The sequence below is a fragment of the Gymnoscopelus microlampas genome (genome assembly GCF_963454915.1).
Source record: "Gymnoscopelus microlampas genome assembly, chromosome: 8".
In the NCBI taxonomy this organism is placed as follows: Eukaryota; Metazoa; Chordata; class Actinopteri; order Myctophiformes; family Myctophidae; genus Gymnoscopelus; species Gymnoscopelus microlampas.
The window spans coordinates 42,966,322-42,987,010 of record NC_139945.1 but is presented as its reverse complement, the minus strand read 5'-3'; the positions used below and the strand labels follow the sequence as shown (position 1 = coordinate 42,987,010).

Genomic DNA, 20,689 nt, shown 5'->3' with positions numbered 1-20,689 from the left:
GTGACACCCATTTCATCCCCTTAATGTCCTTTAGGGTTTTTCGAAAGGATTGCAGCCTTGCTTTTTGTCACCTTTTAACAATTTAGGACTACAACCGCAGTAATCAAAACAAACTACAGAGACATGTTCACACATAGATACAGTACATACGTACATACTTCATACATCTCAGTACATCAGACAGGGAGGCTACAAATGTCAAATGGAAGGGCCATTAATTATAGACAGAAATAGGAGCTGGCGTACAGGGTGATAATTAAAATCTTTTTCAAGTAGCACTTTTGAAAGTAGCATTTCTGCCATTACAGAACTGTATTACTTTCAGATAAACATCTGTAAGTAAGTAGGCAGGATTTCAAGTGTTGATTTTTCAGAGGTCACACGTTTCACCATTGTCACGCCTCGTGTCTCCCATCGTCGGAGGCGGTTTCTTGCTTCCTCATGACAGGATGACCTGATTTCCTCTCAGCTAAGCTCTCGGGCTCAAGAGAGACTTTGAAAGATTGAAGATGAATTTCATGTGGGAAAAGAGTAGGGTAAAAATGTAGAACTAGCCAGAACAGGCCAGGGGGTGGCACTGCACCAACTGTTTGGATGTCTCCTTAAAGCGGTTCAGGTTTTGTTTTCCACAGTTGTACCGCCATCTGATTTATGCACCAACATGTATTCATAAACATGCACCAACATGTGTAATAATGAAAAATAAAATGGGGCAATAAATCCATTTAATTTTTTGATTTAAATGTCATTTCGTGGTAATCCAACTCTCAAGCAAGACCTCCTCTCACGTCCTGTTGTGAAGTGATTCCTGCATGGTGATATTGAAATATGCAGCTGTTCTTCCTATCCTATATTTAGATTAAAGCACACAATCACCTCTCAGATCTCTCAGAACATTGCTTGACAGTACTGCTCCCTAAAAAGTATGGCAACATAAAGTTGCAAATCAACGTACATAGCAAAAACATTTTAATAGAGGAAACATACTCTGGCATTTCCACTTCTGAATCTGTCCCATTTAATTGCATTACATTGCAGTACATTCTACACAATCGTCCTCAGACGAGCCCTCCATTGGTGTCTCCGGTCATCTCGATTCTCCATACATCTGGCCAGCTCGTTTGTACCGTTCGAACCAAATATAATATCCAATATGAACTTTAATTATTACAATTTTAATTATACTTTTATGGATTGGATATGGATAGATTTTCACCAGACAAACGCATACAGCCTTTAACCACTTAAGACCTATATATACTTTGTTGTACGACGAATAGTGAAAATAGCTCATCTACAAGCTGCACCGCATTGCTTGTAGATCTGCTATTTTTTCCCTTGAACATTTTTACATTTTCAATTTGCTTTAAAGATTTTGCAAATTGATGCACATCTTCAGCATTGATGCACATGCACATCCTTCACCTGGGCATAACAGGGGGAAAGGAACTACAAAAAAAGGAGAGATTCCACAATCTATTACCGAGGCCCTTTCCAGGCTCTCCGATATGAGAAGATGTAATCTCTGCATCTGTCTTCTCCTCTGTTGGAAGTCATGCATCTTCTTTTGTGTGGCTGCTATGCTTGTGTAAACTGCTCATGAGGTGCAATGGCTACATTCATTCCAAAGGCCCCCGCCCTCTCCCAGCCTGGCTTGGAACAAAAAGACAAAGGGCCTTGCTGCTGTAGCCTGCAGTCACAGCTGTGATAAGGCTTGGCCTCTGTTTACCGTGTGGGACCTGCTGTGCCATGTCAGGGTTATTCTGCCTATCTTAGCACCATGGCATTTCATAGAATACAGCCATCTGATAAGGACTGCGGTGATAATGATAACAAAGCCCCCATTGGCCAGGGGGCTAGAGTAGCATCCATTTCATTGGGCCAGCCAGCGTGTCTGAAGGAGTTTTCACCATTGTGAAATCCAACAATGTGATTGGCTGAGCACTGATGATAGGCTGGACCTATCAGCCTGTCTCACTGTAGACTTAAGCCTAATTCTTTGTCTGTAGTAGTACAACGGTGGCACTTACCGACAAGTACTGAGAAACTGAGAATGTTGCAATGCGACTTATTCTAGGTAAGCCACATTGTTGTGCGATGGAGTATAAATTAAGCGGTTTGACTAGAAAGCCTTAAAATTACTGTCTGATGAAGGATACAATAAACTGTAAACTATAGATCTACAGTGAAGACGATCTATTGAATTAAGTGGTCAAACTGGCATCGTTCAGTATGTGGCTCTCCATGATGAGTTCATGTCTCCCTTATATTTTATGTTTGTCATCACGGTGATATACAACTATAGTTAGAGTCAAGAATTGGCCCAGTTCAGTTGGGCTCCACTGCAACCTGACAGTGTGTCGTGGGTTTGTTTCCCGATCCCGAGGACCTTTGCTGCGTGTAACTCCCCGTCTCTCTCTCCACATTTCCTGTCTGTATGCTGCATACTATCAATAAAGGCAGGAAAAGCGAAACAAATATATAATGGCCTAGTTATTGTCAAACAGAAATGAGCATATATTCAACAAATCCATCAAACATCCAGTGTGTCCATCTTACACACATTGACTGTACGTACCTTTTTTCCCTCAATTGTACGTTGATTTGTACAAATAAAAGTATGATTTCTCTTTTAACCCACAATGTGTGAAACATAAATAACTGCTGGCAAGGCCAGCATGTCTGGCTCACAGAGCTGTGTGTGTGTATGCAACCTTTGCCCCTCAGGGTCAGAGGTATCATTCTAGTTCTATTATTGTTGGACGAGACTCCTTGGTAACAGGCATCATGGCCACAAATCAGCTCAGTTCATATGTGAATGGATAAGATGAGAAACCTTTTTGTGTGCAGGAGTCAACATTCTAACCGCAGGGAATAATGACTAACAGCCTTCTCCCCCTGTTGTTTTGTATCGATAAATCAGTCTACGACCGTGTACGCTGTCAGGTTTTCTGAATTTGACGGGCAACATTTCAAGCAAAGTAATGAGATCCTCGGTCTTCTCCTCGGGCCAGGCTCCCCCGCAGAGGGTGCCAACATACCGCTGTCTCATGGACACAGTAAACCCAGCAGCTGGCCAGGGTGCATGTGAACACCAGGCCTCGCCCAGGCCACGGTCCAGAAGGCTGTAACGTCAGTCTTTGATGGGGAGAACCCAAGGCCTGTGGCGGGAAAGAATATCTGACAGCGAGCCTGGTCTTAAAAAGAAGTGATTTCAAAGACGGTTGACCGACATGACAGGGAATTACACCTGGGCTATGTAAAACAAATCCTGCCTTACCACATGTGGTAGAAGGGATCAACAGCACTACTGACCTTTCAGCTCAATGTGTTTTTGAGGCATTTACAAGTGTGGTATGCCTATTTGTTATTTGCCATGGAGAAATCAACATTAGAAAATGCGTATTAAACAACGAGTGTAACGGCTTTGTCTCAACTGCTGTTTGTCCATCTGGCAGGATTATACTCGGTCTGGCTACAGCGGTGACATTTCAAGGCTGACATCAGAGTGGAATGGCTTTGGGACTGCCATGCGCAGGGTCAGACAGTTAGCACATGTGTAAACCCCCATGGCCTGAAACCTAAGCCTGGCTTTTGCGTGTGACATGAGAAACCAGCACTGTCCTCCCCAATGCACCAGGCAAAGAGAATGGGGAGAGGGGAAGCTTGAGGGTGGGGAGTGGGCAGGAGTGGTAATCTGTCAATTATGGCTGCTGTTGCAGCTAACTCCACTGGCTCTGGAAAGGTCGACGAGAAGAAACACAAGATAGAAAGAGTTATGAAAACTCCACGTTCCCTCCAATGGTTGACAGAGGAAGATTAAGGAAAAGATGGGAGATTTGGAGTTTGGTGTAAGGGTGCACGCAGAGGAAGTCTAGTACTGGCAACCTCTGGCTCTTCTTATCATGAGACTGGCCCCCTGCTGAATTCTGGGTAATAGGCTGTACAGTATCAAGTGCCTCACTTGCAAGTTTTAAGAGGTTCAAAAAGGGGCCCTGCTAAGTTTATAATTTCAAACACTGCCATGGTTTGGAGTACCGCTCTTAAAAGATCATTATATGATATGATATAACTGGAGCAGATGGCATGTCGCACAAAAACATGCCACTGACCATTCATGGGCACTCAAACATGCTCCATGTCACACAAGAATGCAAAACTACTTGCGAGCCAACTGTACAACTGTGCCGTACTGTCCAGAGAGGCATATATCTTACCTCTCCAGCCACAAAGAACAGAAGTGGTATCTCCTCCTCCTTGGCTTTATACTTGGCCATGAGCTTCTCTGCAATTGGCTGAATCAACTCCTTTGCTGGCTCCAGCTCTCCTTCTTCCTCTGCGTCTGTATAAACCAGAGAGAGAGAAAAAAAACAATGTCAAAGTATGTGAGGGCTACAGGGGGAAGAGGAGAAGAGGAGAACGAAGAAAAGAGGTCATGTACTGTAGGAGTGCAAAATGTGCAGATAAATAAAAGGAGACCATAGTAAAGGTTGAGAGGTGAAGCAAAGGCGTGTAGACAGCTGATGAAGAGATAAAAAGAGCCAGATGGTCTCCAACAGTCCTGTCCAATCTGATCTCCTATCTGATCTCTAGGATGGCATGAACTTATGAAGGCGTCACAGTGCACTCAAATACTTTCATCTGAATTTGATGTATTTATTGTCTTGTCATGTGTGACTGCTCCCTTGTCCAACAACTTTGATGTAAGCCCCTTAGCAGTATAGGGCATCAATCTGTGTCAGCTGATTAAATGTTTTTGTAGTGTAGACCTTTGTGCATTCACAAATCTACTTGGTCAGTCACAGTACTACTCAAAGAGTGGTCCGCGGACCCCAGAGGTCTTTGAGGAGGATCCAGGGTATCCCCAGCTAAACCACTTAAACCCAATTTATACCTTCACAATCGTTTAAATATAGCAAAAATAACTGTGAATTGTTATTTTTGAATTGTGCTATAATTCTGTAATGAATCTAATCAAACAACAAAGATAGTCACTTATGGGGGTCCTTGGCAGTGTGGCACAAATTATTTTCAAATGGGGGTCTGCGGTCTAATACGTATGAATTTGGGGGTCTTTTACAGGAATATGTTGCAGAACCACTGCACTAGCTAATGCTTTTCTGTTCCTCTCTCCATTAGCATAGTGATGAAGAGAAGAAATGTTTTTTCCAAGGTTCTTGGATCCAGCTCAATATTCCACACACTCTGACATTCAATCTGCTTCACATTAATGCCAACTCATTCATCCTTGAGGAAAGCAAGGCAGGACCCCATGCAGAGAGCTGCACTGTGGAGAACAGCGTCCAATGGCCATCTACTCACCAACAAAGAGCACGAGGCAAGGCCCCTCGTGTAGCTGCACAGCGTTGGACTCGCTGAGTTCGAGGACGGGCCGAGGATGCCAAGGAAACAGCCTGCACTCTGGGTCATTCAGCACCTCCACGCGGCCCTGTCGTGTGATCATGTGACCTTCTGTGTCCAACAGAATCAGGGTGGGAATGCCTGGGGACGCAGAATGAAAAACAAGAGTGGATGATGACATCGGTGGAGAGATGGATGGAGAAAGGAAAGAGTGAGAGAGAGAGAGAGAGAGAGAGGGTGTCATCATCTCTTTATTTCTCTTCCATTACTGGGTCATAGTACAGTTCGTTCTCTCCCCTAGTTTATTCGTGTCATGGAGAGACAACATGAAGCCTTAGGTCCCCCCAAGGCAGTGACCAGCTCTCTGTGCTCTCACCTCCACCGTGTCCGCGACTGGAAGAGTTTTATTTTTAAAACGGCTGAACCTTTTCAGTCCTGCCACGTTTCCCATTGCAATCTACCATATCACAGCCTTATCGCAAACATGCACACAGCAGCACACAGTGTGCATTCGTCTAAGAGGAAAATGAGCATGTGTGTGTGTGAGCGATTGTTTTGTGCATGTAAGCGTCATGCATGCATGTGTGTTTGTATGCCGTATGGACTAAAAGGGAGCTGGCATGAATAGCATGGTTTTGAATGTGTGTGTTGGGGGGGGGGGGGGGTTATTGACTCGTCCTGGGTGCATTCCTCACATTCCATTCAGGAGAGGCAAAGAGCCAGCACACTAACTGCATCCACACTCCTCTATGCAGATGGAGGGAATCAGAGAGAGAGAGAGAGAGAGAGAGAGAGAGAGAGAGACAGAGACAGAGACAGAGACAGAGACAGAGAGAGAGAAACAGACAGACAGACAGACAGACACAGAGGGAGGAAAACAGCCCTTATGCAGAGAGCAGAATGGTAAACTTGATTACCAGTTCACATTCCTCTGGCTGCAGTGCTATCTGTTCACTGTTCCCTGTCCAGTGCAATAACTGGCTGCCATTGTTCCTTTTCTGTACGTGACATTATTAAGAGAGACAGACAATCATCTAGTCTTTCATACTCTAATTCTCTCTCTCAGCATCTGAAGCTCGCGCTCACGCGCAAAGGGAGAGGGGGGATCTGTAACACACACACACACACACACACACACACACACACACACACACACACACACACACACACACACACACACACACACACACACACACACACACACACACGGAGAGGGGGGATCTGTAACGTACCTTGTATTCCATACAGTCTGTTGAGTCGTGACCGTCGAGCTTCATCTGAATACGGTACTGCCAACCAAGGCATCTCACTGAAGTACTGCTTAAATGACTCCTCTGACCTGCAGATGTTGGGACAGTGCAGAACAAGAGGCAGGTGAATGGAAGATGTATGTGTGTGTGTGTGTGTGTGTGTGTGTGTGTGTGTGTGTGTGTGTGTGTGTGTGTGTGTGTGTGTGTGCGTCAGTGACAGACATGCACGCTACAGGAGGAAAAGTAGAGCGATGCGGAGGAAGAGAGCACTGAAACATACACGCTGCCACAAGGACTCTCACCTGTCAGCGCTGACAAACACGATCTCAAACTTCTGACCGGATTCCTTGACAGTTCGATACGATTCCACCAACACTCGGGTCAAACTGCGGCATGGAGGGCACTGGCAGAGATGGAGAGAAGCGCGCGATTAACAAAAATGTGTGGCATATCATGCTTATTGCATGGCATTGGGCATTCGCACTGAATGTTAAATGATGAAGCACTGCATTATCTCTACAGCGAATTCTGACCAGGCATTTCAGTTTGACCTACTGCTGTGAAAAGCCAATTAGACAAGTACTGTATATTGTTTGTGTGCATGCATGCGTAAATATGATGTAAGTGTATGAATGACACAGAGAGAGAGAGAGAGAGAGAGGGGGGGGGTAACAAATTAAGATACTACACCGCTAGATTCTCAATGTTAACATCTATCTTTTTTATAACTCAGAGAGTGTACAATGTACAATACATTTGTACACTCTCAGTTACATTAACACTGAGGATTTTACTGTGTACCTCCCAGAAAGGCGCAGCTTGTCAATGTGAACATAGAGAGGATGACTGATAGCTGCGGTGGCTGCTGAGACCTCCACTGCCCAGGGCATTTCCTGGCTCTCATCTCACATCTCACCAGATACTGGGAAGACTCTTTTCCTTTTGTAACCAGCTGCATTTAGATACTACTCCCTCTAATCCCTCCCTATAGCTCAGAGCTATTTATTGTTGTTCAGCGTGCGTGAATGTGTGCTGCCTGAGAGAGTTTAGCCCAGCTGGGGGAGTGGTATTAACATGACATCACTCTGCCAGGGCAGAGGTGGAAAGAGGAAAACAACCTGGCAAGTCTAGCAAAAAAAAGGAAAAAAACTGCAATATAGTGATTACATAATGTCACAAATAACAGTGATTCTTGTTTGGAGTAACATCTTACATACAGTATTTCTGGTGCTGTTGTTCTGCAACAAAAAAAAGTGTTAAATCGTTCTATATGCTGTAAGCATTGCTATAGACTGTTTGTTCAGTTCCCCCCAACACTCCAGCTCTTTAGTAAACAGAAAATGCATTTTCAGGCCGGGATACCAATTTTATCCAATTAGGATAGAGAACTCATACAGGATAAGCAAGTGAAATTGGAAGTGATGACACAAAAAGAAAATTGCAGACAAAATTGGAACTGGAACAACATATCGTTTTACTAAAGAACTGGAGATGGGGAGACCCGTTATTAAACATCTATCTATAGCAGTGGTACAATCAGATTATAGAGCTTTAACCTTTTAACAAAAAACATCCCTTACAGCACCTTTAAGTAATGCATTATGCGTGTGTAACTTCAGTGTAACAGTCAGATCAAATCCCTATTGATCAGAGTAAATGATGTCGCAACTTGATTCAATTACCCTATTGCCATGACGGTTAGTGGTTAGAGTTATTCTCTGCATCTTCAATGTAACAAACTGAATTGCTGATTAAGCAACGACGACAGAGTGTAGAACAAAGGATTGTGTTGGCCCAGGAGCTGCAGGCGCAGACGAGAGAGACAAAGAGGGGGGCTGTGACGATGCCACGCAAAGGTAGGCTAGTAGGCTTACAATTATACAACTATACACTGGCCATGGAGAGTGTCTACCCTGAGATTGGATTGGAGGTTGGGCGTTCAATTCCCGGGCGAATCAAACCAAAGACAAAAAATGCTACCCTCTGGCTCTCAGCATCAAGGGCTGGACAGGGGATAAGTCCCTGCGACATACTAGCGTCATGTCCAGGGGGTGTATGTGTACATCAAGCTGCCTCACACTACGGAAACAGGAGATACAGTAGGCTGCTGACCTACAGTATGGGCCACATACACTGGCCATTGCAGCTGAGCTAAATACGTCTTAAATAAAATGCACAAGCCAATTAAAGGAGTAGTTCACCCCAAAAAATATTTTCTATTAATTACACACCCCATGAAGCAGTGAATTCATAGAGATTTTTTAGTTTTTTTGTTTTTGTCGCATTCCTAAGCCAATAATTTGATTACCGGCGGAAAGATGCTAATGTATCCGGTAGGAGACACAAAGGAGAGTCTTTGAGTCTCCTACCGGAGAGACCGCCGGTCTCGGTCTTATTGGCTTAGGAATTCGACAAAAACTAAAAATCTCCATGAATTCAATGCTTCATGGGGTGTGTAATTGATAGAAAATAAGACATTTTTGGGGTGAAATACTCCTTTAAATGCCTGGATGCTTGGACAATGAGTGGTAATTTGTCAGATACCAACATTAATTCCCAGAATTTCCCACCAGGGTTTGATCTGGCTTGAGACACTTAGTAATTTAATTATTTCCAGTTCCATTCAGGAAGATTTAAAATAAGTATCTTAGAATAATCCTGCTGATTCAACCTGATTTTGAAAATATAAAAATCAGAGCACAGTAGGCCTATATTGATCACTGGGTTGCTCTGTGAACCATTTGATGCTTTTTATGTCATTTAAAATGTACAGGCAACAGTGGTGCTGTTTCAAATGATTGTAATATATATCGTTTTTTATGTATAATACTTTTTTGTCTTTTCAAACGGTTATTTTTTGTTAAATAGTGCAAGTTCACCACTATGAATCGATTCATGTTTTGCTCTAATGGCCAACTTGTGCTGCATTGTATTAATTGCAGTACATACAAGAATAATGATTGGCAACTACGACAGTGTAACCCAGGCATTTTGGGGGGATAATCGGCAATGCTCATATTTCATAACTTATTTTTCAATCTTGTAATGAGTTAACTTTAAATGTAGCATTTATCAAGGGTCTTCTTGGTATCCTGACCTTTCTTTTCAGGTCCCTAAAACACGCAGAAAATATCAACGGTTATGTGTAAGTGGGTGTAGGGCTTTCACGACTAGAGATTTTTACTGGTCGACTAATTTGACCCAGTTTTATATAATAAAAAAATCACACCCTGTGTGAAGGTAGCGGCGCCTTTGAATACATTATGTCATCGATATGTGTTTATAATGTGTTTATAGCCATGTGTCATGTGAAGCTTGACCAATCACTTTGTTGACGGGTCTGACCAATCAGAGCGTCGACGACAGATAAAGTTAAATTGAGGATCTAACTTTAAATAACTTACCTAGAAGGAGACTTTAGCCAAATAAAAATATATACAAAAAAAAACATGAGGAAATAAAAAATAAACCTTGACATCATAGTGATGTCATGAATAGTCCCCTTGCCTGACAAATCACAACCTTGACGGGCCTGACCAATCAGAACCTTGACGGGCCTGACCAATCAGAACCTTGACGTGCCTGACCAATCAGAACCTTAACGGACTCTTGGATTCTCGATCGTCTCTATCAAACCATTCTGTCATAACGGATGACTGGGTCCCGAACTCAGACTTTCTATACATTCACCCTTCATCTGTTCTTGTATCTTTCTCTTTCTATTCGTCATATTAACTTTAAATAACTTACCTAGACGGAGACTTTAGCCAAATGAATAATAAGATGAAGTCATTGTCATCGTTTATATAGACATCGAATTCTATATTCATGACATCATAGTGATGTCATGAATAGTGACCAATCACAACTTTGGCGCACCTGACCAATCAGAACGTTGACGCACCTGACCAATCAGAACGTTGGCGCACCTGACCAATCAGAACGTTGACGCAAAAGCCAGGCATAGAGGGCTAATATCCGCTCTATACCTAAAGGTATAGAGCGGCTAGCGCCGCTAAAAATATATATATATATATATTTTTTTTTGCCATTGTTGTTTTAATGCCATTACTATTATTATTATCCTCCTGCCTTTATTTTTATGCCTTTTAAGGGAAGCGCTTCTAGCAGCACAGCAGCGTCTCCAAGGATCCTCAAAAGGGGGTTATTGCCCAATAATAGGCTACTATTGGGCATACTTTTGACCCCTTTTGATAAAAAATAAAGGCAGGAGGATAATAATAATAGTAATGGGCCATTAAAAAAAAAAAAGGGAAAAAAACTAGACTAGTTGGTGAAAGCCAAAGTGGGTGTCAAAGCCAGGTGCTGGTATTTCATGCTTGTAACATTTTCTCAACAGTGGATAGATTTATGCTGGTATAACCATGGGAGAATGTGCTGTGACACTACTGCAAATAAAATGTAAGCTGTCTTCTTTTCTTTCTTTTTTCTAGGTATCTGTCCACATTTTAAACAGATTTCGAGGCTGAGCTGTCGCCGTGTGCCATGCTCAGGAAGGGGTTGTCTCTATCGGCAGTCTGCTCTGGCTGTTTGGAGTGGCAGGCTTCAGCAGCAGCAAGAGCAGCTTGTGCTGTATCTCATCAGGAACAGCTCACCCAGCGATATACTGAGCCTTTCATGCATCACTGAGCCACAACCTCAAGTTTGCACTGTATTAGCAGGCACAGCACAGGCAGAGACAATGCAGTCTGATGCTGCCAGGGAGCGGTGACTGATGTCAGCTTTCAAGGGCCAGAGGTAGTGATGAGAATAGAGACCGGCATGACTAACCGCTGTTAATGTACACATGAAACACAATGGAGGCTCTCCTCCTTCCACTGTCCCTGGGCCCCCCACATCCTTTTTTATCAGTTCCACCGACCATTTTGCCCTTTCCTGCTGTGCCCTGCCGCACTGCCCTCACTCTCTCACAGAGGCCTCGGTTTGTTTTGATAGAGCTAATGGTTACATCACAGGATATGCGGAGGTCTACAAAGTTAAAGGGTCATTTTTGACTACCCCCCCACCCCCCCACTCCCATCCTGCCCTCTTCCCCTCCTTCCCATACTCACCCAGTGTGCTGAAAAGTACACGCCCACATAGTGACCCTCCAGGGAGCTGCTCTCTGTTGTCTGCCTGTTGTTCCTGAGCAGAGGGCCGGCCACCACCTCCGCAAATGGCTTTGGCCCCCAGGGGAACTCCAGGCCTGTCAAGAGTGCCCAAAGGGGGGAAGGATGACGTTGAAAAAGGGAGGATGGAGATGAGGAGAAGAAAGCACAGAAAACAGCCATGTGTTAGATTAGTGGACTTTCGACTTAAGCTTCTTCTGATCAACAAAATGCTTATTCAGAAATGGAGATCGTCTCTGTCACGGCTATTGGACTTTGAATAAAATCATGTTTGTTTGTACATAATGCATGATGTTACATTCAGAGGCTCTTCTATGGCTGGTGTCATCTGCTTTTGGAATTGCAACCGCACACTGGTGCACAGCAGATGGAAAACGTGGGTTTAATGGTGACCGTGAGCAATGTTTCCTAAGTGAAAATGCATTCCTCTCTTACTTTCTTTCACCAGCGTCTTCCCTTTTCAAGGTGCCTTCATTGTTACTGTCAAGCTCCAAAAATGCATTTTGGTCCAAAAAGGGGTAGTCATGAATAAAACCTCTTTATGTGAATTCCATTTTTGTAGGGCTTCATTAGGCGGGAATGACACGTCTGCACTGGGTTGCCTTGGGCTTTTATTGTTGCAAAATGCACTACATGAGTCAAATCAGGCCTTTCATCGCACTACAAGAGAGAATGTCCTGGAACCTCGTCCAGCCCCACTGTACTGTACCACAGACTCACTTAAACATGGATGCTGTTGATTTACAGTCACCACATCGGTACTACCATAACTAAACTGTCTCAGGTTCTGTTTCTGGGTGTCATCAGAATAATGTGGATCTTGGGATCCACATGGTAATGGCGTGGCGCCAATGTGGATCTCGGAACTTCATGTGGCCAGCCTGTGATGCCACTCATCTATGACACTGGTTCTCAAACTTTTCATGTCATGGACGCCCAGATTGATTATGTTTTTTTCCCGCAGACCCCCCCATCTGAAATATATTTGGTGCCAGGGACTTCCAGAACAAAGATTTGAGTAAAAAATGTTTGCTTAAAAGTTTTTGTTGTTTAAATGTTTACCGGTATATTTCACTTACTTTCAGATGGGGGTCCACGGCAAAATACATATTGATTTGGAGGTCCTTGACATGAAAACATTTGAGAACCACCGCCTACAGTACAGCGTTCTGTTCCTTAGCAATACAATGAGTCACCTCGCACCCTTTGCTATTTATGGAGGAGATTAATGCACCCACATCAAGGCTACATTTAATGAATCATTGGGATATTATGTTAGACTTGGACTGGGATATCAGTCACAGCTCTCATGTGAAATCCATTCCCACTCTGTGGTTCTGCTAGCAGGGTTATGCTTGTCTCCCTCTTCACATGACTAATGAGGCTTTCTTATGTTGGCAAAACAGGGTCTTAAGAGCAGGATGTAAAAAATATTGGGATACGCTAGCCACAGATGACAGTCTCTCTACCAGAATGGAATGCAAGTCCGCTCTCGCTAACTGGCTGTCTCCACTTTAAAGCACAAGAAATTGTAGGTTTGTAGCTGTGGGAGTCAAACATGGGCACTGTATAATATGCATGCAATAACAGCAGTACAGTAGCATCCACACAAACACAGAAGGAAATGCATAGTGAAATATATTCTCTGTTGAATGACGCATCACTGCAATACCTCCACAGAGATTTTGGAGTCCCTTAAAGGTAGGGTAAGTGATATTTTTTGGTACATTTTCAGGTAGGTGACGAAATTTAAGCTAATCAGGAGAGAGCACTGAAAATGCATTTTCTGTTTAATAAAGAACTGGAGACACGGGAGACTCATTTTACTGAACACTCTATAGCAATGAGTACTATCAGAATATAGAGCTATTTAACACTTATTCTGACCAAAGTAAATCACTTACCCTGCCTTTAATTTCTCTATCGTTCTTTCTCAGAGAACAAGGCAGTAAGAGAGAGACAATACAGTACATGTAAGTGCATACAATGACAGAGAGACAGTATGTATATACTGTAAGAAAGAGTATGAGCATACAATTGACTCAAAAGCCAAGAAAAGTGACAACTTGGGACTGGGAGCATTCACTGGGCCTCACTAGGGGATCTGTGAACAGCTATTTTTAGTGTTTGGTTGGAATTACAGCTGGGTTAAGGTTAGGTTAAGGGTTAAGGTATGTGTGTGTGTGTGTGTGTGTGTGTGTGTGTGTGTGTGTGTGTGTGTGTGTGTGTGTGTGTGTGTGTGTGTGTGTGTGTGTGTGTGTGTGTGTGTGTGTGTGTGTGTGTGTGTGCGCACACACGTGCGCTAGGCGTGTGCTAGGCGTGTGCTAGTCTGCAGTTGCTGCTGAGCTCACCTTTAGGGTCATCTCTGACGACCAGTAAACCATTTCGACACACCACCTTCCCCGTGGCCACATCCACAAACACCAGAGATGGGATACTGGTCACTTTGTACTTGTTCCATAGCTTCATCTGCAGGAGAGCAAGAGAGAGGGAGTTAGTGGGATGGTCTATTCTCTCCTGTTCAATTCCAGAGCTACACTGTATCCTGTGTGCTAATGAGAGTGTACAAATATAACCAAATGCGAGTCCATTTGGCTGTATTTGTACATTCTCCGAGTTACAAATTAGCAAAAGATGAATTAACACTTGGGATTTAACTGTGTAGAAAAGCAATTTGATTTGATACTTGATACTTCAAAATAATCAAAGGAGCAGTTCCCAAGTACTTGTCAAACTACTTCTCCAGAGTAGGGGATGCAGGATGCTCATAGCTACCTCCACCAGAGGGAGGTTCTCTGACCTCATCCCCCCCAGTTCCAGTAAAAATGTACTCTTACAAATTGTCAATTATGTATTCAATCAATCAATTCTAAGTATTAGTATAAAGAACCATCAATGCTTCAGCATTTGTTACAATAAAGAGAACGGACAACCCTGAAGAGTGCACGGGATGTGTTTAAAGGGTTAACCGTGATTCTTTCTGAAGTGCAAGAGGGACTAGGAATTGTACAGGCTGAATAAAACAGCAGAGTATAGAGGCCCTGCAATGAATTAGCTGAGGGCACCAAGCGTAGCGCTGCAGGGCTGATGTAACTTTAAAGAGGCTGGTCTTGGCGCAACATTCAAGAGGGGCACTTTGCCCCCTGCTGTGTCATGAATAAGAGCAAATGGGGAAAAATGCAACCTAAACATCCACACTTGACAAATCCTCTTGCAGTACACTGCAAGAGGCTGCCACCACAGGCAGCATTTTTGCTTTATCCTTCCCGTGTGAATAGCAGAATGAATTATTGAGGCATGTCGGAATGTGTGATACGCTTTGACAGGCGTTTATGAGGGACCAACAGCCATAAATCTAATTATAGCATCTCCTGTACAACGGAACGATATGAATACAGCCTCGTAAAATGTAGAACACTCTTTTCAACCGCAGAACTGTACACGGAGTGACACTATAAATAGAGAGCATGCTCAGTGTAGTCGTCAGCATCAAAGGACAGTTGAAGCATTTCATATCTGAAACTCACTTTCCATATCATACGGAAGAACCCTCCAATGGTGAAAAGCAAAACAACTATGTCCTGAAGAGCATCATGATTGGAAGCATTACGCAAGGTTGCTGCTTTACAATACCAGCAACAACTCAGAACATTTTGTCTTGTAGTTGTTGCTCTACTTCTTTCTTAAGGGCAATTCAACAGTAGTTGATAATGGAAGAGGGGCACTTTATTATTCACTTCTTCTGCCCATCTGGTGCAGGAATTAGGAATGTATACCAGTGCACTACAGTATATGTAGCATTATGATTTAGGCTGTGAGAACAGAGCAGTAGTTCTTCCAAGAGGTTGTGAGACAAATGAAGTGAGATCTGCTACCCATGGGGGCTCGGTGGACCAAGCCTGGAGTAGGTTCAGTTACCTTTCAGCTCCGGGACGAAGAGAACGTTTTGCTGCTCTTTTAACGAAAACAATGACTTCACTTCAGGAGCCAGGCTTTAAGATTCTGATGCACCAACTGAATCCGAGGGGTAGAAGGTTACACATATGTTTCACATAGTGGGATAAGTGTTCCCTCTACAGCGTAGTTAATGATGACTTGTGGGACATCAACAGGGTCAACCACAGGCCCTCTCTGGCTGCAGAGGTCAGACGGTCTGTCCCATGGAGAAGACAAACCGGAGCCTCTCGATTATGTTGGTCTGGAAGTCCCTCAAACGCAAGCTTCAGCCCCGCTGCCACAGTCAACAGTTTTACCATGCACTCCATGCTCTCCAAGGCCTCTGGAAAGTCAATCACTGCTTGCAAATTGATGGGGTTAGGGGCATTAGCTGTGACTGTCTGCGTCAACTAATGTGCCCAGCACTACAGTGCATCTCAGCCATTTCATTTGGCTGCCTGATGTCATCCAACATGAAGGCTTTACTAAAGGTACTGGGAAGGTGAGTAGTTGACTAGTCAAAGGGGAGTTGAGAGTGCAAACATAACGGTAGAAGGACTGGTTCTGCACTTGCAGAGAAATGTAAAGAACTAGTTCTCATGTCAAGCCCCAGAGGCATCTGGGCATATGAGCAGTGCTCATATGATTGTAAAATGAATACAGGATTGGCAAGGTAGTGGTACGATAACATACACACAATCAAACTAAAGAGAATACATCTATTCGTTTAAAACCAGCTTATTGTCTTACTTTATCCAAAACCTGATGCAAAGATCAGGAACACATGGCAGAGATAACGCCCGGGATGGCTTACATAAATATGTCATCAATAATTGAACCACTTATTTCATACTTTGTTGTGCGACGGTGTTGCAGAAAAATAGCAAAAATAGCAAGAACAGCCGATCTGATGCAATGCAATGTGAACTTGTAGATCTGCTATTTTTGACAATTCAAAGTGGTTAAGGGTTACATTTGTACAGAGGATTTTACTGTGCACCATTAGGGTTCTGAGCCTGTGTAATGAAGAAGGCTGCTGAAAGAGTAATCGGTGTGGCAAATGCTGAGGCAGAAACAAATCCATCTCCTTTCACTACCTCTAGTATAATGTGTCCCTGAACTATGTCTGCCTGAGCTGGGCTGGCAAGCAGTACCATCAGTTGCTTGATGACTCTTGGTGTAGATTTGCCCGGAGCGCGTGCCACAGCTATAACGACTGTTATGATTTCATGGCAGATGACTGGTCTGATGTTTACAAGAGTTACTTTACCCACATTTATTTACTTGCAGAATTCAAACTAATTTAGTCTCCATGGCTGAGGATTCTAATTCTGAATAGGTGGCCATGCAATAAATTCACACTAAAGACACTGTGAGCTTACCTGGTGGGTTTTCAGTAACATTCCTGCAGTTGGCTAGCTGTCTGAGCTGAATTCAGTTATAAAACCCAAGACCTTTTCATGCATGAAGAGAACTTTTTACCCTGCATGCATGCATGGCAGGATACAATACGTCTGTGTTTCTGACTGTCAATTAAATAACTTGAGAATTCAGCTGTACCCTGAAGAGATAATATCATTTTGTGTATAAAAAGGTCAAAGATCAAGGTGACATGGATGGATCAATATCCATGTCACTTGATCAGCAGACCGGCTGGAAGAGATGAACTTTTCGGTCAAGGTCAGTAGGTCACCATCAAGGTCTAAGGTCAAAATTACATAATTGGCCATATCTCATGTTGGTGTGGGCAGGGATGCAAGGTTGAAATTGGTTAAAGTTTAGCGAACAAGGAACTTAACACTGGCAAAACATTGGAGGCAATCGATTAATTTGTTCCTTCTAGAGAACTTTAGTAATCTCACACAGCAGTATACAGTACTCTCTTCCCTCCTCTATTGTCATCATTGTGAATACACAAGTATCTCATCGACTCATACCACAGAGATCACTATGACTGTTTCAGCAAAACACTGCTTCTTTGTGGAAACCCACAGGCTGTGTATTATAGCATATACTGTAGACAATATAGATGAAGACATGACATGTCATGATATGCTTGCTGAACAACACATAAATCAACCTGTCACATCTGAGATGCATATTTAACGTAGTTCACATGGTCCTAGTCACATTTTTGTGGTCTGGTCAATCTTATGAGTTGAGTTGAACAAAGAATTGGTTTGTGCTGCACTGTATGTTTTACCCATCGAGGACAGATGTTTGTTGAAGTCAAAGGAATGTATGACCTAACAGAATAGGAAAAGTGTGTATATATTAACTCTTTGCTGCAATGCACAAGAGCCCCTCTATTCATTATCAACATCAACAGACCGCACACGTAATCCACTGTATAACTAGCATATAGCTTAACATCCTAATAACCCCCACAGAGAGCCCACCAACAGTTAAGACACCAGGGAAATATGAAAATCCATACTAACAATCCATTTACTCTCCCAGCAACGCAGCCGCTAGCCTTGCACCATGCCTAGCGCTCATCATACTGATTGGATCACGCATGGTTGCGGTTCCCTTTTCCAGAGGCAAGGCGAGAGGGAAGCAGCCCGCTGTGGAGCCACTAGATGAGTGTGTGTGGATGCTATATCGAGCCCAATAGGCTTTGCTCCAATGAATCAAGCTGTCTGCATGCATCTCACACTGGAGACTGTAGTGTTTAAAAGGCCCTCAAGAAAATGTTGATTTGGTTGAGGTAGTTAAATGTTTAGATGCAATCATGACTGCACAATTAACTAAAGTTACTGAACAGCAAGAATGGAAACAACCCATCCAGAACCCATCCATATATTTATGTAATCACAAATGGTGATCATACTTCATTAGCAAGGACAGTGCTTTACAAACCTTTGAATGTGCACATCTGCATACTTTTCATTGCTCTAGTCTAGCATATCAACCCACTTCAGCAGTCCCCTTCCATACATTACACATGCGTCTATTGTACCCGGCCCCTTCAAACTCTTCCCAGCTTAAATCTCAGCCAAAAAGCATGAGCCTGTATTGTGAAATGTGGCCTCTCTCAGTAACCAACGGATCTTGCGGAGGCTGGTTGAGTGAGAGTCACTTAACTCTGTTGAGAGAACTAGAGTGGAGGGAATTCCTCCAGTCAACATGCTCCATTCACCTATCATTGTTCTAGCCGTATCCTCACACAGATCAGCTTTCACTGGGCTGGACCTGAAGCATCTACCATACACATGTGGACACCGCTGCCCTATTACGACAGTCCAATACAAAAGAGGGCACCTTCCTGTTGTATCAGAGGAAGAGATATAGTTACTTATCTTTCAGTTGAACATGTAGGATAATCATAGGCTATCCTATGTTGGGGCTAAATTGTATTAAGCTCAATAACAATGCCATTTGTCTACTTTATTTATGGGTAATTGTGGGCATACTGCGACAACATTCCTGCTAAACAAGCTACTGTAGTTCTGTATTTTATAGACAATTTAATTATGTCCACTGGGGGAATTCCCAGTGTCTTTCTTTACAAAAGAAAACCTGCTCTCTTCAGTCCTCCCATTCATGTAGAAAAGGGATTTACTGTCACGGCGCTGTTAGAAGTCTTTGCTGTGTGCCTGCCCATCAAATCAGTGTGCATTGAGCAATAGGCACAGGAAGATAAAGTCATGTCGCTGTTTGATTTGATCAGATTTTACAGTTCAAACTGAGGCACATGCTTTAGAAGAGGGGCAAAAACATCATTAAATACCGACACCGCAAAGGCAAGGAGACCAAGTCCTTTATTATCTACAATGGTCACATGATCACTGAAACTGGGTCACTACATTTAGGCTGAAGCCATCTATCATGGACCACATGAGGTGTCTGTTCTTTTCTGTTATATCTTCTATAAGCCATTGAGTTTGTCTGCCTGTCTGTCTGTCTGTCTGTCTATGTGTACTAGAGCTGTCACGATAGTGACGTTAGTTGACGATTAATTTGCATACAAACAATTGCGATCCATGATTGAAATGTGTTTTTAGCATAGGCCATTTTATTCATTTATATATATATATATATATATATATATATATATATATATATATATATATATATATATATATATATATATATATATATAATTACATTTCTGTTTGCCTTTTTAGGCTTTGTAAACAAACATTGCAGAGGTCCAAAAAATTACTGACAATGACCGACACCAATAATCAAAATAAATAATGTACTATGGCCAAAACGGGCCATAAGTATATTATACCTAATAATTCTATACTAAAAATAAAAAAATAGTGCAAATAGCAGGGCTTTTAGATCCACTATTTTTTACTATTTTTGAAAATGTATACATTTTTCAACAGATGAATGTATACAGATGAAAGGAAATCATTCTAACTATTATGCAAAAATAATAGAGATTATCTAAAACAACTGAGATCAGGGGATTATGTAATAATCGTGTGACAGGCCTACTACCCCCGCCCCCCCACCCCAAAGACATGCCTAGTTTAAGCCATTTGTCTTTTATTAGGTCTTTTTTTAACAGAGCTTGCCTACAGGGCCAGGCAGTGTGATCTATGGCTCTAAAAGGTTTATTTTGGAAGGCCAAGAGAGAGAAGACTCAATCTGATTCCTGTTTTGGGCAAAAAAAGGCTCCAAGAGATTTTTCTTTTTCATCATGAGTCTAATGCTCAAATAACTTCAATAAAAAATGTTCCCATGAAGATGATGTAGATAGAGCAGGAATCAAACTGAAGATGATGATTAAAATGTCCCCCATCAAAAACTGCAATCAAGCCATGTTCTGTGTTTACAATGGTGTAGTTTATGATTGCATTAAACATGATGTTTGGATGGATGCATGTTTTTGGCCGCTGAGAAGAAAGCAGACATGCCTCGTTCTCCGGCCACAGCCTCCATGCTCATATTTTCTCCTCTACATATCACAATACAACAACTCCCCTTTGGCAATGTCTCACATGTTACCTCCTGCCCCTGCTCCCTCCAGCTCACAGTAACCCTGTCCCAGATTAA

The 20,689-nt window shown here is 42.8% G+C and overlaps 1 protein-coding gene across 1 annotated transcript in view; it reads right to left on the bottom strand.

Annotated features, from left to right (window-relative positions):
• The window catches only part of nxn (nucleoredoxin), a 68,524-nt gene that overhangs the window by 2,537 nt on the left and 45,298 nt on the right, over positions 1–20,689 (bottom strand). Inside the window, exons 2-7 of the mRNA XM_084064471.1 lie at positions 14,092–14,209; positions 11,684–11,817; positions 6,914–7,014; positions 6,594–6,700; positions 5,323–5,502; positions 4,218–4,342 (exon numbers count right to left, since the gene is read on the bottom strand). Of these exons, the coding sequence (XP_083920597.1) occupies positions 4,218–4,342; positions 5,323–5,502; positions 6,594–6,700; positions 6,914–7,014; positions 11,684–11,817; positions 14,092–14,209 (765 nt within the window). The remainder of the gene's footprint in view (positions 1–4,217; positions 4,343–5,322; positions 5,503–6,593; positions 6,701–6,913; positions 7,015–11,683; positions 11,818–14,091; positions 14,210–20,689) is intronic.